The sequence below is a fragment of the Lacerta agilis genome, chromosome 3, assembly GCF_009819535.1.
Source record: "Lacerta agilis isolate rLacAgi1 chromosome 3, rLacAgi1.pri, whole genome shotgun sequence".
Lineage (NCBI taxonomy): Eukaryota > Metazoa > Chordata > Lepidosauria > Squamata > Lacertidae > Lacerta > Lacerta agilis.
This window is the reverse complement of record NC_046314.1, coordinates 55,169,054-55,195,342: the sequence shown is the minus strand read 5'-3', so window position 1 is coordinate 55,195,342 and position 26,289 is coordinate 55,169,054. Positions and strand designations below refer to the sequence as shown.

At 40.7% G+C, this 26,289-nt stretch overlaps 1 protein-coding gene across 1 annotated transcript in view; it reads left to right on the top strand.

Annotated features, from left to right (window-relative positions):
- The window catches only part of PTPRK (protein tyrosine phosphatase receptor type K), a 332,596-nt gene that overhangs the window by 56,774 nt on the left and 249,533 nt on the right, over positions 1-26,289 (top strand). Inside the window, 1 exon segment of the mRNA XM_033143751.1 lies at positions 24,443-24,565. Coding sequence (XP_032999642.1) covers positions 24,443-24,565 — 123 coding nt within the window.

Here is a 26,289-nt window from a genome sequence, read left to right as displayed (position 1 = left end):
CAATTTAAGGCATGGTCAACTAAAGTAAAAGAGTCAAACAGGATAACTTATTAATTGAAAAGTGGAGCTTATTTATTATGTTCTGGAATAATGGAATTCACAAGGCAATGCATCCTTATGTACTATTAAGTATGTTATATGATAGAATACTTTGTTTTAAGTATATCACAACATGGTTTAGTTAACTTTCACAAAATCCAAAAGAGTCTAGGAGTTGATATGAAGTCCCCTCCATGCCTGAGAACTGGATAGCTGGACTTTCCTGGAAAGAGAGGGATTTACTGCTAAGCCACCCTGAGAACTGTAGCTCTTTGTGGGGAATGCAGGGTCTTCCAACAACTCTTGGCACCTCTAGTAACTACCGGTACACTTCTCAAAATTCTTTAGGGCAAGCCACGACTGTTTTAAAGTGGTATGATACCACTTTAAATGTATAGTGCAGATGGGACCTTGGTGCAAGGCAGCTTCATATGTCACAAATAGACACAGAACTAAATACCGGTAATGCTGCCAGGTCTTAAGTGTGAAGAAGGCATGGTTGACTTTAGTCCTCAAAAACCTTGCTGCTGCACTTGGATGGAGCTTCAGTTCACTTTTGAAAGGCACTGGTGAATACAGAGAGCGAAAGCAAGTCCACTTGAAACCTGTGTGTTCCATCTTGCGTTAACTTGTGCTGCTCATTAATCTAACTGGAACCCTTTCTGTGCTGGAAAGTATTTTTTTTCTGCTGTAGGAACAAGGATGTGGCAATATGGAGATGAATGGAAGTGTGTGTTTCCTATACATAGATTCCTCCTTTGCAGGATAGAAAAGGATGCCCTATATTTTGATAACGCAGTTTGGGTGGTTATGAAATCAGAGGCTGGAATGTGTGTTACTTCTGAAGAGGTGTCTTAGAGTATTGACTCAAATATGCTCCTTAAATGATCCAAATAGATAGAAAAGGATGCCCTAAAATAGGAGGTTTGGTGTCTCTGTTCTTGGCCAGAGTGTCATTTGTGGCATTTAAGCTCGCTATTGTCTTATTTCATGTACATGAAGTTCCTGCTAGATTAAATTGAAATAATAATAATTGCTGACTGAATCATGTGTAAGGTGGCTGAATCGCTATGTAGCTGAATGCTCTTGATTTTCCACTATGGCAATAATGCTCTCTAAAACCTTTCGATCTGCGATATACCGTATACTAGTTACAGGTAGGTAGCCGTGTTGGTCTGCCATAGTCAAAACAAAATAAAAAAATAAAAAAGTCCTTCCAGTAGCACCTTAGAGACCAACTAAGTTTGTTTTTGGTGTGAGCTTTCGAGTGCATGCACACTTCTTCAGATACACTGAAGTGTGTATCTGAAGAAGTGTGCATGCACACAAAAGCTCATACCAAGAACAAACTTACTGGGTAGTTGGTTTCTAAGGTGCTACTGGAAGGATTTTTTTAATACTGTATACTAGTTCTTAATTTGTAACCTGGTGTGTTGATTGATGTGGAAGGACCAACAAGGTACCCCACAAAGCAATACTTTATTGTAAAGGGAGAAGGGGCCACTACCGAGTACAAGATTAATTTAAATCATTATTACAAGTAATGCCTTATAGTATAATTTTGATAGAATGCTGAAATCCACTTACAGTTTTAAAATCTGAATTCTTTAAATGGTCTGAAATAGAGAATCTTGCATGATCATGGAAGCACCTCTCTACCCAGAGCCAGCAAGATCCATCAAAACTTATACCTCCCATGTGCCCTCTGGTGCTGACTGGCTGGTTCAGCAAGCTGCCCTTTTTTTCTGTAAACCACTTCTGGACTGTTGTTGTTTCCACTGTATGTTAGCACTTTTGGCTTCAGATTTTCTATGCATACAGTATATTGAGAACTGGTGGTATTTGAAAGGTGGTAAAGATACTCAAAAAGCAGACCCATTGAAATCAGTGGACTTAAGCTAGTCAACTCTGAGTATGAGTGAGTTGGATACCACTCACTTTGCTGAATGAGATGATCAACAAATACACACTCACGTTGCAATTATTCGGCATGTTATCCCAGAAGGTAAATATGTCTTCTGTGTGCAGCACTTTGAGATTCCCTATTTTTCAACTCACACCCTGGTTAACTATTTAATGGAACTACTTTTGATTCTCTGAAGCCAAAATAGACCAAGTATTGCTTTAATAATACTCAAGCAGACTAGAACTCTAGACAAAATTGCATACTGTCAGCTCCAAGAATACATTTAATCACTAGTTTTAGGTGAGCAAGCCCTAGACACAGTACTTAAGTAATTGTAGGAGAAGCGGAAAGAAACAATTGTGAGTCCAAAAATTATACACTTAAGGTTCCCCTCCTCTACCTGATACTGGCAGGGCACCATTAATTTTCTATTTGGATTCATTTTTGAATGAACTGTCACCTGCTGCTCCTGCTGCCGTTTTTACTATACAGCATTTGGAAGGGGTTTTTTCTTCCATGTGCAGAAAAGAAAAGTGAGACATTGTCTCTTAGTCCCCCATATAGTTTCTTATCATACTTGAGAAGAGCTACAGGCCTCTGGGGGAGGGACTCAAAAGGTCTAGTCCAGGGATAACTAATGTGGAACCTTCCCACATCCATCCGGTATGGCCAATTGTCAGGAATGAGCTGGAGGGCCATAGGTTACCCCCCTCCACACACACTTGCCCTATCATGCATGGCCAATGGGCAGATTTTATGGGAGTTCTACTCCAGGAGAGCACCATGTTGGCTACCTAAAGTCTACTGTTGCCATTGGCTGGACATGACTGCTGCTCTTCTGTACAGTGCTTTGTTTCCATGACATTGTGAATCTCTCTTCCCTTTAGTAGGTCAGCTTGACCTTGCTGTACTTTCCTGGTTATGCATCTCTGGCTGTTCCACCCCTTCTTTTAGCTTAGAAGCAGTAATCATGAGTAACTCATCCATAATGCCTTCACCTGTTGAAAATGAATTTCAGAAGGAGGAGATCGGGGGTAGTCACCCTAAGATGTTAGGGAAATAATGTTAAGAATATATAAGAAATTTGTGTGTTGTTTGTTTTGAATTTGTTTTGTTTGTATTTTTCTTATAAAATGAATAAAAATATTATTTTTAAAAAAAGAAAACGAGGGAGTGAAATAGACACAAGGTCCTTCCTCATTGTCTAGTGCACTAGCGCAGGCTTAGCAGAGCTTATTAATCATGTTACAGCTGAAAGACGTAGCAGCAAAGGAAGCTTTCACACTGTCTTATGTATTCCCCTTAGGCTGGAGACACAGATGATTGTAGTGGGTTTCTCCCCCTCAGCGAGCTGCATATGATACCATAAAGGCATTGTTGCTTATGATTTCTACTGCTTGTGAAAAGCCGAAACCACTGTACTTAAGGACATAGAAATGTTTGTCAAATGCTTTTCCTTCAGATGAAATAACACAACTATCAGAATGATATGCACTCCTAGAGGCTTGAGGTCTCTTGTATTCAGGCTACGATGGAGCATTTCTATGGGAAAGCAATGTCACAAAGCTTTTGAGCGGATTACGAATCACCCTTCCCCAACCTAGTGTCCTCAAGATGTTTCTACATCTCCTATCTGCTCCAGCCAGCATAGTTCTGCCAGCGGTGACTGAAGGCAGTTGTAGCTCAAAGCGTCCAGAGATCACCAGGTTGGGGGAAGGATGCTATTCACTGTGGGGGGAAATGGGAGAGGCTGTTTACAATTTGTGGCCAATATAAAATCCTGAATCAATAAAGCCAGTGATACTTGTTTTCCTAACTTTTGTCAAATCTAAGAACATAATGATAGCCTGCTGGATCAGGCCAGTAGCCCATCTAGTCCAGCATCCTGTTCTCACAGTGGCCAGCAAGAGGCCCATGGGAAACTAGTAAGCAGAACATGAGCACCAGTGTGCTCTTCCCTCCCCTGGTTCCCAGCAACTGGTATTCAGAAGCATTGATGCCTCCCAAACCATCATGGCTAATAGCCGTGGATAGCCTTAACAATAGAATGTTACAAACCCATCTACTTTAATTTGCATGCATAGTGTACAACACTTATGAGCAGAGATGTAAAATTTTCGAAAATTTTGAAGCTCCGAAAAAAACTGAAATATTCGGAAAAATTGAAAAAAAAAATGCTACATTAGCACTTCTTTTTTTTCTTTTCCAGAAGTCATTCTGTTACTTTAGAAACATAAAATATAACTATGGGCAATTTTAATGGGCATAAAATTATCACAACTAGCCTATTAAAATATAGTGTATCCAAACAATTATTACAAACAGAATTTACTTTTAAAATATTATTCATTTGTATTTGTAACAAATAGAACAACAATCTCCTGAACTGTTTACTAGTTTATGTGGAACAAAACAACAACAACAACAACAAAACTCCACAAAACAATTTTCAAAAATCCAGAAGTAACAATTATTCCTATTTCCTCTCCACAGTATTTTAAAAAAAACATTCTCATTAAAAGAACTGAAGAAGGAAGTGGAACTAAGTTTCAATGAATGGGCATGAAATTTAATCAGAATCATTTTCTGAGCTGTACTTTCAGGCCCTTTTTGTTGCTCTATATTTTCTTCCAGTGCTTTGAGGCCTAGTGAAGAGGAACAGAACCAATGCATGCAAAAACAAAACTGAAACCTATTTCTTTTCTGGTGACAACAGCACCTCCTTAAGGAAGAAATGTATCTTGTTCTTGCATTGGAGAGTTCAGTTTGTAACCTAGGACTTGCTTGTCCTCACAGAAATTAGAATAATCTGATACCATACATATTTTTTAGAAATGATTTATAAAATATTTGAACCCCTTATCTTAAAATATTTTGTTCATCATGTTAAAATAAAACATTCCATAATCTATTTTTTATTTTTCCAATTTTTCCAATTTTTCGGGGAAAAACAAAAAAGGCTTCAGAAAAAACAGGAAAAAACCGTTTCCCCCCCCCCCCGAATTTTTCCGGGTTTTTTTCCGGGCCTTCACATCTCTACTTATGAGCCAGGATTTGGTGCATTAGAAACCTGCAGGATACCTTGACCTTGCTATTCATGCAGCAGCAGTGTGTTTGGTCTTCTTCTGAATAAAAGCCTCATAATAGTAAAGTTAGTATTAGATTAGAGCCATTTTATACTCCCAGGATAACTGTTTCTCTTGGCCAGCAGGAACCATGTGTGCATTTAAAAAGATTAAATGCTCTGTATCAGATCAGAAATGTGTGTCTCTGAATAGTTTCCACGATTCTTTATTTGAACTGAAAGTGACAGTGCTGTAAGATTAAAACCTTCATTTACTTCTAATGTCTCCAGTAAATGTTCTACTTTAAAACTTGAAAGTGCAGATCTGGCTATAAAACAGCCCCATTCGTTTTTCACTCACAGGCTCAGTGATTTAAGGTGGTAAACTCTTGAGCATTGCTAAGCAACATACATGTCTATTGTTTGCACAGAGCTATCAGTATGAATTATGAACTATTAACTTATATGGGTAGGGTGTTTTTACAAGCCTGTCAGAAGAGTAATTGCATCCAGACTGCTTAATATTCTGTTTGGAGAAAGTGCATGTTGTATAAAAGCAGGCCTGGGGTTAGTTTTATTTCTTTGTTGCATTCCAAGCCTCTCAGTATTGACCGCTATGAAGATTTTTCTTCCATCTGCACTTTTGTGTCTTCTGTTTCTTATGGCTCTCTTTCCCCTATCACAACAAAAGGAATGCCCCTCTTAGTCAACTTCGTGGCTAAAATGGAAAAGTAGACTTTTGTGCTGTCATGGATATACCAACGGTCCAATAACAGCCTTGCATTCTGAAGTCCACGTTTGTGCTTGTAATGTGCATTCAAAGTTTAGTATTTGTTCATTTTCCTGCACACAGGCAACATTGAGATACTTTTCCTTTATTTTTTGGCCGGCTGAAATTTATGTGAGAGTTTGGACAATCACTTTGGGGTCTAAGTATGCTCCTCGATTCATCTTTGTTGCTGGAGACTGAGGTAGCCTCAGTGGCCAGGAGCGCCATCTTTCCAGAGTTAAAACTATGCTCAAGGTGGCTTATAACATGTAAAAAAAAGTAATTAAAAATGTAACAAAAGCAGTGGTGTAGGAAGGGGGGGTGGAGGGGGCGGGCCGTTCCAAGTGCCACTCTGGGAGGGGTGACAAGATGGCCCCTGCCTCCCCCCAGCTGTAGAGCGGCCGAGGGCGCGGCATCCGTACGGGCTGGCGCTCTTGCGCGCCGTCCGTACGGGATGCCGCTTGTGTGGCAGCCCATACAGATTGTGCACGTGTGGCAGCCTGTACGGACTGCGCGTGTGCAGCATTCTGTATGGAGTGCGCACACGCGGGATGCCACACATCCGCAGTCCATACGGGATGCTGCACATGCACAGTCCGCAGTTCCTCCGCCACTGAACAAAAGTAGTCATGAGCAATAAATAAAACAGCAGAATACACACATTGAATAATTTCCACAGAAATCATAAGAAATTCTAAAATAAAGATACCCCTCCCCCCAAGTAACAGCAACAATGACTAGCAACTCTGACTGGAACACCAAACAAGGCTGTTCTTGGACAGTGATAGTCTGGTCACGGTTAGTAACCTCAAGACCCAGTTATTGCTCTATGTGGGGCTAGCCTTGGGGCTGGTCTGGAGGCCCCAGTGGGCACAAAATGCTGCAACTGAGCCGCTGATGGGGACAGGCTATCACCAGCACATAACTCCAGTGCTCAAAATATTGCACTTGCTGCACATATATTCCCAGGCCAGGTTCAAGGCTCATGTATTAATTTACAAAGCCCTTAACCACTTGGGTCTCCTGCTCCCTAATATCCTTGCTCAATCACTTTGGTCTTCAGTGAAGTCACTGTTAGTGGTCCCCCATGGCTGAGATGCATGACTTGTATCCTCAAGGATTTGTGCATTCAGTATTGTGGGCCCAATTTTGTGGAATTTGGAACAAGCCAGGACATTATTCAAACTGTGCTTTGCTATCTTGGCTTGTTCTGAAGCTGATAATCATAGTTTCACAATTTGTATGAAACAGGAAAATATGGTTAAGTGGAAGCTTACTTGTTCAGATGCTGATGTCACAAAGGGGCTATGTGTGTAGAAAAAAGAATTACAGTAATGGGTTGAACTGGATGATGCTAGGAATGTTCACCCCAAACTCAAAGATGCTTAATGTACTATGGAATGCCAACTTCATCTTTACTTTCTTTTAACATTTGAGTAGCATTTGCATGGTTGAAAGTACTGCCTCTTTTAAAAAACGTATTGAAAACCACTGCTTTGCTGCTGCTTTAAATCTTTAGAAGTTCAATTAAAATAATTCTTTTCTAAAAGTCTGGGCTGGATTCACGTTTTTCTATTCCTGTGTTAACAATTGCTAGTTTAATAGTTTAAAACTGTGTTGGTATGTGTTTTATACTTATTATACTTTCTGGAGCTGATTTATGTTGGCACAGTAACTGACCATGGGAGGTGTGTGTGGCACATGCTTTTTAGCCATGGGAATGAGCCTCAGACTTTGGAGTAGCTTGCTGCTCTAATATAATGGCCTGACAATGCTATCCTATACATGTCTGCTAAGAAATAAGTATATGATTGAGTAGAAAATGCATTGTGAATTGAGCAGTCTCTCTATTATTATTATTATTATTATTATTATTATTATTATTATTATTCAAAAATGCCATCTCTTCCATGAACTTGTTAAGGTGGTAATAGTTACACCATTGTCACTCAGCCAGTGTGGTGTAGTGGTTAAGAGTGGTAGACTCGTAATCTGGTGAACCGGGTTCGCGTCTCCGCTCCTCCACATGCAGCTGCTGGGTGACCTTGGGCTAGTCACACTTCTCTGAAGTCTCTTGGCGCAACTCTTGTGTTTCTCTTGGCGCAACAGAGTGTTTGTTGTGGGGGAGGAAGGGAAAGGAGAATGTTAGCCACTTTGAGACTCCTTAAGGTAGAGATAAAGCGGGATATCAAATCCAAACTCCTCCTCCTTCTGCCTCAGACCTCCAACTCAGTATAGGGTTAATAATGCCAAGCTGCCTTTCGGAATATTTGTAAGGATTACTGAGCTAATGCATGTGGAATGCTTTGCACATTCCAAGCAGCTAGTATTCAAAAGCAACAAGAAAGTCCACTTGGCTTGTCATATGAATATGAGTTTTGATTCGCCTATTCTATTATGGTTTTAACTTTCTGTATGTTTTGAATTATGGCTGTAAACTTTTTTTAGTGACACTTTTATTGTTTTATTTTCTTGCATTGAGGTTCTCAATAACGGGAGTGGGGAAATCCTCACCTCCCACCTTCGAGTGTGGACAGTGGTCCTGGTGGCCTGTGGTAGCCCAACAAGCAGGACCTGAACACAAAATTCCCTCCTACAGTTTTCAGCAGCTGGCATTCAGAAAATACTCCTCACCCCAGTATATAAAATAAATACAGCACGCTTTATTTTTTAATAAAACATGGCCTTGTTGGAAGGAAACATTTAAATGCATAACGTTGTGTGCTTTTTCCCCATGCATTCTCTCCATTTACAGTCATACCTCGTGTTGCATTCCTCTCTCATTACGGACTTTCAGCTTTTGCGCCATGCACATGTGCAGAAAAGGTGCTCTAGTTGCGAACTTTTCGGGGTGCAAATGGCACCCCCAGCTAGAGGTACCACTGTATGTTTAAATGGTGAGCAGCATGCCACAGTACAAAGTTAATTTGTTTCCTTTGCAGTATGGCAATATTACTGATACTTAATGGAAGGTGTGGGGGTGGGGAGCTAGTCTTCCTAGTACAGTACTGTAATCTGTTCGCTGTCCGAACCTCAAAGACTTCTGTTAAAGTAGACTCTCAGTCCTCTAAGGACTGCAGCCAGTCTTAAATAATTCTTGCTCATAGCAAAAAAACCCAAAAAACTGTTTCGCCCCTTCCCCCTTCAACTCTGGATGAATGACGAAAAAGCTCTGGCTGCCCAAAGGCAGAGGTAAGTATATGAGGTTGTCTGAGTGCAGTCCCTTGGCTTTTTACTCATTGCATTTTAAGCTGACATTTTATTTTTTTAGTATTCTGTACTTCAGCAGCTCCTTCATAGCTCTAACCCCGAGGCCAAGAGATGTCATTTTCTAAAATTGGAATGACACTTTTTTTTTGGTCCTTCTCAGCTAATCACTAGAGGCTGCTGGAGAGAGATGTTTGTCTCTATTGTTTTACAGTGTTAAGTGTCTGTTGTTGAAGGACAGCCTTTGTAGCTCCAACCTTGGTGAAAAGAGCCACCTACAAGGGACACCTACTGAGCTACATGTTTGACTGCAGAGGAACTGGTCCCCATTGGTCCCCATAATCCCTTTGTCTATGAGCCAGTTTCTTCCCAGGCACCCCCACAAGCTGTATGCCAGAAAGAGCAAATAGGCCTGGTCTCAGGTGTGTTTCAATATAAAGCGGTTCTGTGTGTTTTATAAACCTTATTTTCAGTGCTCCTTACCGTATTGTGGAACCATTCAGATGCTAAGTGATTTCTTTAAGGTACCTGAGATAGGGTTGCAGCAGTGACAGATCCGTTAATTAAGTCTATCTGATCCCTGCTGCTACACCTGAGAATAGTGAAAAGTGCATATGAATTGGTTTCATTAACCAGAAAGATATTGTATAATCTTTGCAGGATTTTTTGAAGTTCTCATACACTATATAAGGATAAAGGAAAGCCAACCGCCACTCAGACTCCCATTGCAAACAATTAATGGTATGACTTATGTAGGAATAATGCCTTCTGAAATGGAAGTTTAAGATATATTAAATGCACTGCGCTTGGTTTTGTACAATATGCCCACAGATTCTTTGGGGCTCTACAGAGGCTGTACTGATAAGTGTAATGGGCAACACTGAGATTGCACAAAAGGATTTGAGCTTGGAAATTTGGCATAAGAAGGCTTTCAATATATCATCCTTCCTATGGCTTGCCCTCCTTGGATGCACAAACTTGTTGTAGGCATTCTCCATTGCCTCGTGAGTTGGGAGGGGAGTCAAATATTTAAATACACCCCAATGACGCAAATAGCTATGCTTGCAATACAACATTTTATCTGAAATCTTGGAAAGGTGCTTCTAATTTGTGTGGGGCAGCAGAGAGCTTGATGAACTAATGGTCATGTGATCTGGTGTTAGGCAGCTTGGTTATGTATGGTTACCATACCCTGCAAATAAATTTCTACCAAGTATTGCAGCTTGTCTTCCATAGGTTACCTGCCAGCTAGTTTTGTGTGTGCCAGGCTTAGCAAGTATTATTACTGAATGCTTAGTGCTGAAATTCTTACTTGTATAGTGTTTGAAAACCAGAAGGGAAGATGTTGGTAGTGGGCAAAAGCTAATTTTGAGGCTTAATAACTGCTAGCACACCAGCCACTACATGGAAGCCTTTGGCTTCTTCTCCTTGCTTTCTGGACCATTGGGAAGATATAGCAGTTTCATATAATATAAAAAGAAACACCTACAATTCAACAATACAGGGTTTAGCTCTTCAGTCTTAAGAATGCTGAAATGTTCATTCAACACCCATACAAAGTTGCCAAAAGAGTAAGGACTCAGCTATACAGCTGCAAATAAAACATTTTAAGTGTGTTTGAAGTGCAATATACAATGTGACACCAGATGGCAATGGCGAGCCTTATGGAAAATTCAATGTATTTATAAAAACGCTTTGAGAAAAGCATTTTCCAAACAGTTTTTATAGATTCCACCTAGGTTTCACTTAACTGCATATTTGTTATTCAATGGCTATCTAGTGCAAATAAGGTATTATAGGTTTAAATCCATTGGTGATTGATGTTAGCATTCTTATGTTGTGTGTGCGGTATTTCCAATGTGTTATGTGCCAGTTATGAAATATTGATTTTTATATGGTCTTAAGCGGCTTTTATTGTTTGGAGGTTACTGCTGTTTATGAAGGCTTTCCCCCTTAATATATTTCTATATATTGTTGTCTATGTTTTCTCATGGTGCTGTTCAGTCTAGTAAAGCTTGAAAAGTAACTGTGTTGGAGATTCATGATTTGAGGCAATCTAATATGTCTACTTTTCCTTGTTGCCTGAAAAAGAGCTCTGTGCTCAAAATGGCGTAGAATCAATCTTGCTTCTTCTCATTTGGATTAATCTATCTATCTTCTGAATTTTACCGGGTTTGTTTCTGTTTTGCGGTGCTGTCCTGTTGGCATTACAGTTTAGTAAAGCTAAGTAGCTCAGTGTTGCATGATCCATGATCAGAGGCAATCTGCAGTCTGTAGGGAAGTATTTCTTGGATATACATAGTGACAAGTGGTATAAGCTCCAGGCCACTCTCTGACCGCTGAAATAATTTACCTTTCTTCCTTAGATGAACCAAAACTGAAAAGTCTCATGTTTCCTTCCTTTCCCCACGAATTTTCCTTCACTAGTGTAGGTGAAACAAATTGCTTGCCAACAACTCCCTTCTAATATTTCCTGCAAAACAAGATTCCTTCAAGGGCCTATGTGATCTCTAGGTTCTCCTGGAGTAATTTTTCTTTCTTTCTTTCACCAATTATTTTTATTGATGTTCCAAATTTCAATCCAGTCGTCACAGATTATTATAAAATAATACCAAATTAATACAGTTTTCATTAAACGACTTCCCACTCACCATTGTTGATGCAACCTTAGCTTCTAATATTACTGTGTATTTTACATTATCTCCAGTTACAACCCATTACCCAAAATCATCCCTTAATTGTCAGCTGTATTCTTAGCAGTTTCCATTCGTGTTGAAAGATTATTTAAAGCATTTACATACTTTTGTAAAACTTCAAGTGAGAATATAATACTTATTTTCCTTTCATTCAGTGTATGACAGTTCTGATATATAACCTTCATATATAAAAGGTAAATCTTCATTGGCCTTATCCTCTGCCAATTATATCAAACGTCTCCATTCCCAAAGATGACCTTGAGCGGCATTCCTTTCTGGGTGCCTGCAGTACTATTCGGGTTGTTGTTCAGTGCATAGCTCAGGCATGTCCAAAGTCCGTTTTGGGGGCCTAATCCGGCCTGCTGGTTGATTTAATCCAGCCCCCATATGTCCAGGGGGGAAATCCTAAAAAAAAAAAAAACACCTCAACAACTTTGGGGTAAAATTGTAAGAAAAGCTCAACAACTCCAATCCTAAAAAAAGTTCAACAACTTTGGTCGGCCCTCACACATGTTCACTTCATCAAATCTGGCTCTCTTTGAAAAAAGTTTGGGCACCCCTGGCATAGCTGGTATCTCAAGGTTGACTCTGGTTGCACCTCCCCCTCCCCAGCCTGGCACTTCCATTCCATAATACTCCAAGAAGTACATTGTTGTCTGAAAGCGACAGTCCTCGCCTTTGTTCGCAACAAGTTCCAAGATCTCTCCATTTTCTTCTCCTTTAAATCTCATCAGCATGGGGGCCTGGGAGGTATTTCAGTACCATCCAGCAGAGAGTCTGGGACCGCTTTCCCTTCCTGCTTTCCATCAACATACTTAAGAGTCTGCACTGCCTCTCAATTGGAGTTGCCAAATCTCTCCATGTTGTTCACAGTCTACAGTCATACCTCATACCTCATGTTGCGTCCGCTTCAGGTTGCATGTTTTCATCTTGCGTCCCATGGCAACCCGGAAGTACAGGTTACTTCTGGGTTTCGCTGCTCGCACATGTGCAGAAGCACTAAAACACACTTCGTGGACACGCAGAAGCACTAAATCATGCTGTGCGCAGACATGGCGCTTCAGCTTACGTCAGTTCCATGTTATGAATGGGCCTCTGGAACGGATCCCATCCGTAACACGAGGTTCCAGTGTATTCTCTTTGCACCACCACACCAAGAATTTACTTTAGCCTTATCAAGAATAACAAGAGTTTATCTCAAATTTTCTAGATCCAAATTTCCACAGCTTTTTTCAGGGGGAGTTCTCAAACACCTAATAATAATAATAATAATAATAATAATAATAATAATAATAATAGAAAGGCTCGCCCCCTCTTTTATCCTTTAAACATTCCATACACAGATTCAGATTCTCACTTGTAGTCATTAATCATTATTTCAATAATCATTATTTCAGGAGACAGTCTCCAAATAACCCAAGAGACTTCAAAATATAACAAAGAAGCCACCCTCTCCATTTTCCACTTCCCAACAGGTTTTGAATCCTTTCTGATCTCAAACCTCAGTCCTTTACAGCCGTTTAGTCTGCAGTTCTGATAGCAAACATCCTTTCCAGTGAGTGCCCTTGCTTTATGCCACTTGAGTTCGAAAATTACAAGGGTGATCCCCCACTCTTGATGGCAGACCCAGGGGTCTTGCATCATGGCAGTGGACTTAGCACCCAGCGCCTCCCTCCCCCCTGCAATCTGCTGAGGAGGGAAGCATTGAGGCGTCAGCAGGCCTCCTAGTCCTCCTGTACTGCTGGGATGTTTCAGAGAGCAATTTTAGCCCCTTTTGCTCTCCTCTCTGCCACTTGCACCTCTCTCCAATGTAGAGAGAGCGTCCGCCATCATATGGACCAGAAACAGGAAGTCTCTCCTGGAATAATTTTTCTCTATGCATTTTGATCTTTTTTCCAGGCCTGATTTAGGGACAAACTATTCTGGTGCACTGGTTGAAGGGAGGGAGAAATGGGGTGTCTTCCAGATACTTTGGACTATAACTCTCATCAGCACCAGCAAGCATAGCCACTGTTGTGCTGACTGGGGCTGATGAGAGTTGTAGTCCAACATTTGTGGGATACCAGGTTGGGGAAGGCTGGTCTAGACCATCTGGCAAGATTATCTGAGAAAGGCATTCCTTTCTGACAGGTAAGGTCCAGAAGATGGTGCTGATGTAATCCTCTTTCATCCCATGTGACAAATACTAATTCCTCAGCTTTCTATTTTAATGTAATGTGTACATGAAACTACTGGGAACAGTAATTCAACAAAATGGGATTCAGTGCCATTATGAAGATATTCTATTATCTCTTCTTCTCCTTGGATCCCAGAGAGTCAGTGGAATCCCTGAGTGAGCTGGGATCACTAGTGGTCACAACAATGAGGATCAATAAACTAATGCTCAATCAGATAAGGCAGAATTTGATCGTAGTAAGGGTGGCGCTGTGGTCTAAACCACAGAGCCTAGGGCTTGCCGATCAGAAGGTCGGCAGTTCAAATCCTCGTGATGGAGTGAGTTCCCGTTGCTCGGCCCCTGCTCCTGCCAACCTAGCAGTTCGAAAGCAAATCAAGTGCAAGTAGATAAATAGGTACCGCTCTGGTGCGAAGGTAAATGGCGTTTCCATGTGCTGCTCTGGTTTTGCCAGAAGCGGCTTAGTCATGCTAGCCACATGACGTGGAAAAACTGTCTGTGGACAAACATCGGCTCCCTCGGTCAGTAAAGCGAGATGAGCGCCGCAACCCCAGAGTCGTCCGCGACTGGACTTAACAGTCAGGGGTCCCTTTACCTTTACCTTTAAGTAGATCTCTAGACAGAGAATAAGGTAGATAGCCTACTCTGGATGGCGTTGCACTTTTTCTGAAGGAGCAGGGTCACAGAGCAGAAACACATTCATCATTTGGTTTTACGGATGCCTGCCACTAGCAGGAGCTTGAACTATGCGCTGAAAATGTCCCCCTATTCAGTGGCTTGGTACTAAAGATTGGCAATATTTAAAAAAGGGGGAGAATGCATTTGTGCCTAAGTGTGTGGGACACATTGTATCCCAGCAAGTATATTTTCAGGAAAAAGAATGGTTTGATCATTTTTGAATAAGCAAAGGGAACTATTTATCAAAGGCAGTGTAACTTGAGTGATCATGACTGGCCTCCCATGTCTGAAATGCAACATTTTATTTGCTGCTACAATTTTTAATATTAATTTGAAATAACATATGAGTAAAACTAGCTTTTAATAAGAAAGGGAGGCTACATATTGGCCACAGAGCAATCAGTTTCCTGTAAAACAACCGTATTCTTTTCTAAGCATGTTGAAATAGAAACAAATAGGCATTGATTAAATAGGATTTGTAAGTTGTGTGGTAAAACTAAGACCATCTTGCCTATTTGTGTTATGCAGAATATTGCTTCCTTTCATCCTCAGTCCAGTATTCATGAGGATGTGAGTCTCAAATGACAGGTAAGCTGCAGAAGATTCAAGTTCTTTTCTGTTCTGTCACTGCTAATTAGGTTGCAGCAGAGCTTTTCTACAGTAAGATGTTTTGCCAAACCTGTCTAAAGCACTTTCTGCAACCCTTTGACACCACACTGGTATCTCCTGAGATCACTGAAGGTGTTACTGAATGTGAAATTGGCTTAGAAGTGATTATCATTATTTACTCCATAGAATATCTGATGTCATTTTTGCATTCAGCCAACTAGAGAATTACTTGAAAGGGGAAAGATTCAGGTTGCAGTTGATGCATTAATCCAGATGCTTGGTAATAGACAATGGTAGCTTTATGTTTGCTGCAGTTTCCAGCCACCTGGCATGTCACTTTTCCCTGTCACTTGGGAATGTTCCATGCATTGTGGAAATAGTGGGTGCATGTCTATCCCATATGTACCCTCATTGTTTGCAAAATATTGTAAGACTTTTGAAGGCTCATTTTGGGGTGGCCGAGCAATTCCATTATAATGGCTATTTGAGTATTGTTCTGTATATAACCCGAGCCCCTTGCAATTTGTCCTTCAATGTCTCATAGTATTCTCCTTAAAAATGATAATGAAGCTTATTTGGCACCTGTCTCTGAAAATTGTATCTGACAAATGTAAACAACCACTGCTTTGTGCCACCCTTTCCTTTTTCTTTCCTATACAGTGGTACCTTGGTTCTTGAACTTAATCCGTTCCAGGAGTCCATTTGACTCCCAAAACTGTTCAAAAACCAAGGCACAGCTTCTGATTGGCTGCAGGAGCTTCCTGCACTCAAGCGGAAACCGTTTGGACATTTGGCTTCCAAAAAACGTCCTCAAACTGGAACACTTACTTCCAGGTTTGCGGCATTTAGGAGCCAATTTGTTCGACAACTAAGCCATTCGAGAACCAATTTACCACTGTATCTGAAAACTATGTAGCACTCATGCACAACCTATCCAGATCCCCTTCCAGTTAACCTGTCCTCTTCATGGAGTGGCTACTGGTGCAGTCTGCACAAAGGATTGTGCAATTTTAATGTGCAGAATTTGCACGGGATTGTACTTGCTTTTTCAGGTGTTCCTTTCACCACTACTTCTTTGTAGTAAAGAACACATGGAATTTCCCATTTGGGTGATTACCTCTATTTCCATGTTGCCTCCATCACTACTGTACGTATTGCTGTTCAGTGGCAATTCTCTGTTCCAGATCTCTCTGCATTCTTCCTGGGGTTTTTTAGTCAGGCAATGTGTGGGATGAGCCATTCCCATCCCGTTTACATTACCCCCTTTTCCTTCTTTCCACCCACAAGTTTTGTGCTATAATGAGTGGGGCCATGTCCCACTCTTGAGCTCCCTTGACCTCTGTGTATTCAGTTTATAGGTTTTTTCATGAGACTAGGAGCCCTGCTCTTGTGGAGCCTCTGACCTCTGACTTGCGCTGAATGTGCAGAGGAGATGACAGCACTACATCCTTTGCTAACTGATATGCTGGCAGGAAGCTCTTCCATCATGAGAGAAGATTTTGCCCTTAGATGGTAGAGCAAATGGGGAAACGCAGCATCTCATGCTTTTGGAAACTCAAGCTAGAAAGGAAGTAGAGAATCAGATTTCAAGGAGTCCAAAGAGAGGTGTAATTTTCTGTAGCATTCTGTTTGCTGTTGTGTCAGATGACTGTATAGGTCTCTGGTTTTTTCCTGAATTTGACTGGTATGTATTCCTACTTGTTGAATCATGTTTTTTCCTATTTCCTGGCTACATGATAATAATGATGATGGTGATGATGATGATGAAGTACCTGAAGTACAGTGATCTGAGAGGTTGAAAGCTAATTGATATATTCTGAGATAGCATGGTGTGAACAATATGCAGCCTTTTCATATTTCCAGTTGCTTTCTGTCAATTGCTCCCCTCAGATTAGTCTCGATTAGTACACTTCAGATTGAGTTTAATTTGCATCAGTTTTAGTAACATTCAGTGTTTCCTAAATATCAGGGTTATTTTTAACCTCAACTATGGATGAAGAAATGGCTTTGGCTTGAAAGGAAATACGCACCAGATATACCATGTCATATCTAATTTGTAGTGTTAATTCCTGATTAGCTGGCATTCTGCCTGGGTTTTGAAATGAGTCTTGGCAGTTTCTTATTTATTTGGTATGTCATTAGGGGATGATAATGCTCTTTGGAAATATTAGTGAAGTATTCAGATGAGAGGTAAGTTGATTACATTGATCAATTTGTTTTTACATTGCTTTTTATATTAGTGGTTTTAAACACCGCCCCATGTTTGAAAGAATGGGTGCATGTGCTAGCCTTGCCCCGCCATTGTGCAGAATGGCCACACCCACCACCAGGCGTGCCCCCTTGACCCTGTGATCGAGGGACCATGTGACGTCAGCATGTCGGGTGCACACACATCGTGGCGTGATGATGTCACTCGCGCATGCCGCAGAGCATGCTGACATGTTGTGCTGATGCCCTGTGTGTGTGTGTGTGACGTGTGTGTGTGAGAGAGTGGCTGCCCCTTCATTGAGATTTGGGGGTTGGAGCTCAGCCCCCACGGCCCCACATAGATGGCACCCCTGCCACCTACTGTGTGCTCATTTGGTGTATTGAAGGAGCTCACATGGAGGAGCGTTATGTGCATAGAGACCCTTCACACGGCAGCCAAATGTGCAGACAAAGGTGTGGGGGGGGCACTGTCTACAGCAGTAAAATGGTACATTATGATGCAGCTTTGCCCATGTTGATGAATAAAAACTGTGTGCTTTCACCACAGGGAAGTGTGGTTTCTTATTATCCTCTTAACCTACAACCCTTGGGAATATATGCACACTAGTGACATTTAAAACATATAATAGACTATGCTGATTCATGGTTCTTAATTATATTTTCATATACTTAATGCTTCTGTAATTTGTATTGAAATTTATTTGGAGGGGGAACTAGACTTTGCTGAATGTATGAGATACATGCCACATATTCTTAATTTTGCAATAAACTATCATGTCATTATGTTTTCTGAACATAATGCAGCCACAACAGAACAGTATAGCTACCACAAAAGTGGTGAGTCCCACACAACAGAGTAAAAGGCTGCATCTTCAGCATACAGTGGAAGCTGTACAATGAAGATATTAAACATACCCCCCATGGGCAGGGAATTCTACAGTTTAGGGGCTGCTACTGAGAAAGCCTAGGCCAGGGGTCCCCAAACTTACCCTGCTTCAGGCCGGTTCCTTTGGCGCCAATCACAGCAGAATGGGCACGAGCCTGGAAATGCTGGGTGTCAGTCTCAATCTGTATCAGTACATTTACAAGATGGGTCAAAACACCCAAGTACAAATTTACTTTGAGTTTAGTTTGTAACCAATTGAATTAAAAACCGAATTAAAAACCCAGTGTGCATTCCATTGCTGTGCACAGTGGAAATTTACCCTTACTGGCTTGGCTGGTTTTTGTTTTGTTTTTGCAAGCTGTAAATGGCAAACTCTGAAGTTGCTTGTGCACTGTCGCCACTACTTAGCACTAATCAGGATTTAGATTCCTAAAATTAATAGGGGCTTTGAAGGACAGCAATTAGGAACATTAATCTTCCAAACGAGTCCATGTGAGATCCATTGGTACTTTTACATTTATATACTTGAGGGCACTTAAGCCATTAAAAAGGGTAATGGCTGCCCTTAAGGCATGTGTGTTAAAGCAGTATGTCAATTTGGTATTGTGACAGCAGACAATGATAACATTGCTTAAAGGAATACCACTCTTCATTTTATCAGTTTAACTTTCTATAGCAATGGAAGGTTTTGCTGCAGAATGGTTCTAGCACTATTATAATTTTAAAAGCAGGCAAGATTTGAACATTAAGTTTTGTCATGACAGATGCTGATTAAAAAGGTCCCTCGGTGAGAATAATGTTGTAACTTTTCAGAGGCTTTAATGTTGTTTCCTGGTACGTTTTCTCGCCTCCCCCCCCTTTCCATTCTGTAATCTGCCATCCTTGACAGTTGCTCTGACATAGCAATCAGCTGAGTAGAAAACAGTGCTCTTTGTTTTTGTTTGACAATCTAAAGTGATACATAAATGCCTAATATATATAAAATACTTCACTCGGGTGGAAATAGAACTGATTTTAGATGCTTTAGAAAACCAGTCCAGCGTTGTCAGAGATATTAAAGTTCTGTTTGCTACCAAACAACATCCAGTCATTTTGAATTTTCTCCATTATTTCCTAAGGAGTGGATTTCCCCCCACTGCTGCCCCCCTCCCAAAGTTGGCTGATCTTGATGATAAATGCATGTCAGTATCTGCCACTTCTTCTGATAAATGTGGAGCGACACCTTCACTGATTGAGCTAGTAGGAGTGTTTCAGATTCTAACTCATTTCCAAGTTCCCATCCACCCTCAACTTGAACCTCTTCAGGTTTTGCTTCAGGTGAGCATGTTTAGAAACATCATGGTTGTGGCAATACTTAATCCTTAAGGGGAAGCTTTTAACCTAGTGTGCTTTGGTTCAACACACTTTTCTGAACTTGTACCAAGTGTGTGGTTTAATAGAAGGCCTGAACAAAGGTTATGCCATAACAATAAATCATGTAACGTTGTATGAAGACAAAGTACAGTATTCAACTAAAGCCACCTCATCAGCACCCCACTCTCCTCTCCCTGTGAAGCCAGCACCCTACCCAAATCAGCTCCAGGGGGTTGTGGGAACTCTGAAAACTCTTGAGGGTGTGGCTCAGGGGAGAAGAGGGGGAGAAAGTTATATTATGTAAGCAGAAATCATTGCACTGATGGAGCATCCATGTAGTGCTATGTTGGGTACATGCCAAAATAGCAGGTTTGGAAATAGGTTATACAGATGGTTGACTATAGAGTTCATTAGACTTGTTTTGTAAACTGCAGTGCATACTGTCAGTTCCACTTGTGACCTGTCCCTTCACTTTCCATGAAAATATGGCCAACTTATTAAAGCAGATCTGTTATGAACCTTGTGTCATGTAATCTGCAGAAGATTACTGCCACTGGGTATTACATGATCCTATTTCAGTGACTCGGTTGATGTATAGATTTCAGGATAGGCATAAAACTCTGATACAGAATTTTATACATTTAGTATGCTTGTTTCCCACAATATTATTGCTTAAAGTGAACATACAAAGCTGACATGCTGAGAAAGATCACTGGTCCATCCAGCTCAATATTGCCGCCTCTGACTAGTTCTGAGGATAAGGTGATTCCCATCACCTCCTGTTTGATCTTTTTCAACTGAAGATACCAAGGTTTGACCTTGGCATAGGCTGTACTACAGAGCAATGGCCCTTCTCCAGAGATGTTGGCAATTGAATTTGGTTGAAAAGGTTATTTATCGCATAATATCTGATTTAATTTGACCACATTCTAAAGTATAAATACACTTGAAATCTCCTGACCTGCACCTCTTGATTTAATAAGCTTTAATTGCCCATTAAATTGTTTAATTATGCTGTTTTAATGATCTTAAATTTATTGCACATTTTAATTCTGGATGTTTGTAATGTTTTGATGAAATTGTTTCATCGTGTATTTTAATAATTATTGGACATATTTTTATAACTGGTTTAGAACTGCAAACCACTTAGAAGCCATTTTGGCTATTAAGCAGTTGTTTATTTTATTATTATTATTATTATTAATATATTGTTTTCAGTAATTAATTGATATCCACTGCATAAAGATTCCTACTAGAAGTCTATAGTATGGTTATAGTCTAGGTTTGGTTGTTGCAAACGGTTAGTTTCTTGTAGAAGTTCCATAATGGCATACAAATAGCTCAAAAATGGCAAAACTTTAAAAAAAAATCTCAACAACTTTTCTGTCGAGATTTTCACTGTATGGAATATAGCAACCCTACATAATGCTAATTAATAAATCTACATATGAAGAGTAGGCAAGCCTCTTATATTGAGGGCACAAGGAGAAGGGGATGACAGAGGATGAGATGGCTGGACAGTGTTCCCGAAGCTACCAACGTGAGTTTGACCAAATTGCAGGAGGCAGTGGAAGACAGGAGTGCCTGGCGTGCTCTGGTCCATGGGGTCACGAAGAGTTGGACACGACTAAACAACAACAACAGAAACAAAACTACACGATACAATTCTGCATTTTCTTTCTTTAAAAATTATAGATTGCCCCCCCAGCAATGCTCCCAGTGAATGCATTGATAAGGTTTTTGAACTTTTGTGGTATGAATAGACCTTTTGATCAGTGTTATCGTTTTGTGCAGACAGTGGTGCCATTCCTTTATTAATATAGTGCACCTTCTCCTCCTTCGTCACACAGTAATGAAAAATGTGCATGGTTTAAACCTTAAAGAGTGTGTGCCTATTAACATGGATGTATAAAGCAGCTGAGATTACTCATAGTTGAACTCTCAGTTGGTGCCAATTTGGTGTAACATTATGCTTTACTACTGGGATAGCTTTTAGCTGCATTTTAGCACTTTTGTATCAGTATTGATACATAGGAAGGTTGACAGTTTGTAGCCTCTAAAATAGTAGCCAGTTAATACATGGTGTTGTGAAATGCATGGCTGCTCACCTGTTAAAAGCAGATACAGTACATGTTTTGGGATGAAAATGTGAAAAGCACCAAATAACAGTGGCTTTGTCAGGAGATAGTGACAAATTTGAACCTGTCAAACTGATCATTGTAATAAAGGTACATGTATTGAAAATCAGGAATAGGGTCATTGGAATCTGCCTTGTTTTGAGTCAGACCAGTGGTCCCATCTAGCTCATATTGTTTATGTGGGAATTAGACTGTAGTTTCCATTTGCAGAGTATGCAAAAGACAGCCCTGGGTCATTTGATGCTTTTGTTCTCTTTCCCCTCCTATTAAAAACCACGCGAGACACTTTCAACTTTTAAAAATATTACCAAACCAAAAACAATCCAGAGCTCTGCAGGCAACATTTTGGGCAGCTTCACCTCTTGCCAAGCCAGTAGACCAAGAGAAACCTACAGGAAGCACAGAAACAAAGAGATATTGTTCAAGCCTTTGTGGGGAGTCCTCTGATTCAACTGGGGGCGTCAATGTCACTGTCATTGTGCTTTTTCCCAGAAAGGGAGGGAACCTCCCAAACCACCCGATTTGCCTCGTTATTTGGCTCCCACACAGAGCTGATGCACATTCCTTACACTGTACAGTGGTACCTCGGGTTAAGAACTTAATTCGTTCTGGAGGTCCATTCTTAACCTGAAACTGTTCTTAACCTGAGGTACCACTTTAGCTAATGGGGCCTCCTGCTGCCGCCACGCCACCAGAGCACGATTTCTGTTCTCATCCTGAAGCAAAGTTCTTAACCCAAGGTACTATTTCTGGGTTAGCGGTGTCTGTAACCCGAGGTACCACTGTATTAGACTGTTTGTCCATTACACTGTATTGTCTCAAGCTGGCTATGACTTTCCAAGGAATCAAACAAAGGTCATCAAACAGGTCATTGTCACCTGTTGCCTGATCATTTTTAATTTAAGATGCCATGGATCTAAGTTGGCACCTTTTACATGCAAAGCATGTGGTCTTCCATTGAGCTGCAGCCTCTCCCCATTTTTAATCTTCCCTCTCCTGAGGGAGGGAAGATCTGTTGCATTCCCTTAAGACTAAAATGAAGGTTTATTACCTTTGATTTTGAAAAAAGGTCTTTGTGCTCATCTTTGTTTAGTTATTTTTCAAAAAAAAGCACAACTTATTCCTAACACTTCTCCTTATAATGTCTCTATTCTGTAATTAAGATTGCCTAAAAAGGTAAAGGTAAAAGACCCCTGACAGTTAAATCCACTCGCGAACGACTCGGGTTGCGGCGCTCATCTCGCTTTACTGGCCAAGGGAGCCGGCATTTGTCCACAGACATGTTTGTTCCAGGTCATGTGGTGAAACTAGAGCAGCACACAGAAACAGAGTTTACCTTCCCGCCGGAGCGGTACCTATTTATCTCCTTGCACTTTGACATGCTTTTGAACTGCTAGGTGGGCAGGAGCTGGGACAGAGCAACGGGAGCTCACCCTGCCGCGGGGATTCGAACCACCGACCTTCCGATTGGCAAGCCCTAGGCTCCACAGTGCCACCCGCATCCCCCATAAGGCATAAGATATTAAGTGAGCCTACTTCTCACTTAATATCAAATACAACGTAGCAAGTTTTGCTTGTAGAAGAGACACGACGCCACCTGTTCTTTCATGTAACTTCCCTCCTTGCAGTATACATGCTTCTGGAGCAAGACCTATACTGTATTTCAGGAATGGGGAATGTTTGCCCATCACGTTGGTGTGAGGTTGGTGTTGCAGTCCAACAACATATGGCACCCATCTCTGCTTCTCCATACCCGCTGTAGTTCTCCTAGCAGAATTTTAATTCGCCCTTACATTCATTCTGTGTTCTTCAGCTTTTCTTGAAGCAAAACATCTGAAACTACACTGAATTGCAAAAATAAAACCATTCCTCCCCTTCAAAGCCAGTTCTTTGCCCTCTTCCCACAATGGGCTGAATTTCAAATTTCCTTGGCATTCTTGTTACCTTAGCAGCAGCGACTGTATAAAGACACAATCCTCAGATCTAGGGCCTTGTTGATTGGTTTTTAGGTTTGTATCGTATCTCTCTATCTTCCTCCCTTTTGTTGATTGATCAATAGTAGTAAGTCAATAACATTAAATTAGAACTCTGCTAATGCAAGTATTAGTGCATTTTGTTCTTTTTCACTGTGGATTTTGCTGAATGTCAAGTTTAATTCAGTGTTTGTAGTACTGTACCTTACTTTGCAGTCTCTCCTCAGTTCTTACTCAATTTGTCCCACCCATCTTTCACCGTTTCATATGCTCCTTTAAATAAATATTTATTTTCTTACATTTATATCCCACTTTCCTTCCATCGTGGAATTCAGTACAGTATATATGTGGTTCCCAGGCAGTCATTCATTCATGCATTGGCCACAACTAGATCTGCTTTACTTTAGCAAGGTGGTGGCCTCGTGTGCCTTCAGACCATAGCCTTTGAGCACAGTACTAAACCACATGGAGTTGAGTTGCTTGGCTTGTGATTTCTGACCCATTGAGGGGATTTCTTTGAACCTGACAAATTGTAAGCAATTTATGATGAGGGACAATGTTATTCAAATTTTCTTTTTATAAAAGCGCTTCTGGTATGGGAACTCAGGAACTTTTTTCATTGACTGTGTGAGCATGCTTCAGTAGTTTTCCCTTTAGAAAACACTTTGGATAAGATTATATGTATGTACTCTTAGATCTGATATTTAAGACATAATGTATTTCCCCCCTTCCCTTTCTTTTAGGGGGTTGCACCTTTAATGATGGTCCAGGGCCCTGTGATTACCATCAAGACCCATACGACGACTTCGACTGGGTTCATGTTAGTGCTCAAGAGCCTCACTATTTGCCACCTGAGATGCCTCCAGGTAAGATTTGCTATAGTGATGGTGAAAGCTAAATACATTGATTCTGTGGAATATGGCTAGGATTATAGCACCCAGTAGTGCCCATCACACAGGAAGCTCTTTGATCCAGTGAACATTCCTTGAGTGGGATCTGGGAGGTTCGTGGCCGGGGGGGGGGGGTTGCTGTTGTTTTGCTAATCTCATTCAGCCTCCACACCACTTTCTACATACACTGTTCTGAAGGTGGAATTGACAAGATGTCTTCCCTCTCAGTTCTACAAGAGAGAGAGAGATATGTTTGTTTGCTGGGTCAAAGAGCCTTCTGTCAGTGAGAAGGGCACCACTGGAGTGTAGAACCAGAGTGTTCTTTTTCAAGAGCTGTTATCCTTTGAGCAGGTTGGGGGAATGGGTGAGGTTGTGCTAAGATTCAGCTGTGTAAAAGAAACACTAATAAAATTGACTGTGAAGGCTTCCAGGTATGTCTTAACTATAAACTTACATTGCCTTAGATAATAATAAAACTGAGTGCAACTCGTAATAAGTTAACAGTAGCCTACTTCACAGGGAATTTGGATGGATAGCTAAATTCCAAAATAGAATGACTCACACCTGCCAACGTAAGAGTTCCATGTGCCCTCCCTATCTCTCAAATTTAATTTTGATGTTCAGGCATGTAAGTGTTAATGCGTATGTAGTCGAAACAGCACAACTTATGCAAAAGAGGGGAGTATCAACAAGCTTGGGAGAACATCGTGGTATGCAGAGGTACAATTTTTTTTTGAACAAAATGAAGTGGGAGAAGCACAGTGAAGACGAGCATGCTCGGTTATCATGGAATGCTGATGGTTGGGGTGATGGAATGAGAGATAGTGGTGGAAATGGAATGGAGTTCCTTAAATTCTGAACAGAAGCACTCCATTTGGTTGCCAGTCACACTTGTAGTAAATTACAAATCTGTCATGCCTTCTTAGTGAAAATGATGTTGACATTATTTTATTTTATTTTTGGTCAAGGGACTTTACTTTTGGAACCTAGGGAAGCATTTACACATAGGCTTCCCATCTTCATTTGGAAGACAATAATCTCCCATTTTTTCCTTAGGCTGTAGGTTAGCTATTGGCCTTCACTCTCACTTTTCAGTAGATACAAAGAATGAGCCACCAGCAATTTCTCCTGCACAGACACCATTGAACCTCAGAGAACATGAACAAAAATTAAAAGAAATTAAAAACCTTAGTGACAAAAACTGAGGTTACAGAATTAAGCCATTCACAGACTTCAGGCTCCCGAGATCTATGTTGTTACTGTTTTTTACTAGACCTCCTTCAAATCCCCCAGCAGGAGCCAGGCAGAAAGACTTATCTAGATACCTAAACTGAATTCAGCCCTTCCACTCTCAAAATTCCCTCATGGTTACCCCAAGCTTTTTTTTCATTCTAGCAGTATAATTTGGGTGGGAGAGGTGGAGGGAAGTGACATCTTAATGTTCTTGCAATTGTTAAACAACAGGGTGTAAGAAATCCTGGCCAATCTGTAAAAATCCCCCAGATATCTACCAGTCTATTTTCTGGCCACTGATTTTGCTAGAGTAAAATATGGAAGAGTTGGTATATGTGTTTAGAATTACTTGATGCTTCCCCACAAATAGATACAAATTGATGTGTATTTTGTAAAGGAAAACACAATTATTGAAAATATTTAAACATTTTAACAGTGACACAGTCTTTAAATTTAGTAAGTGATAA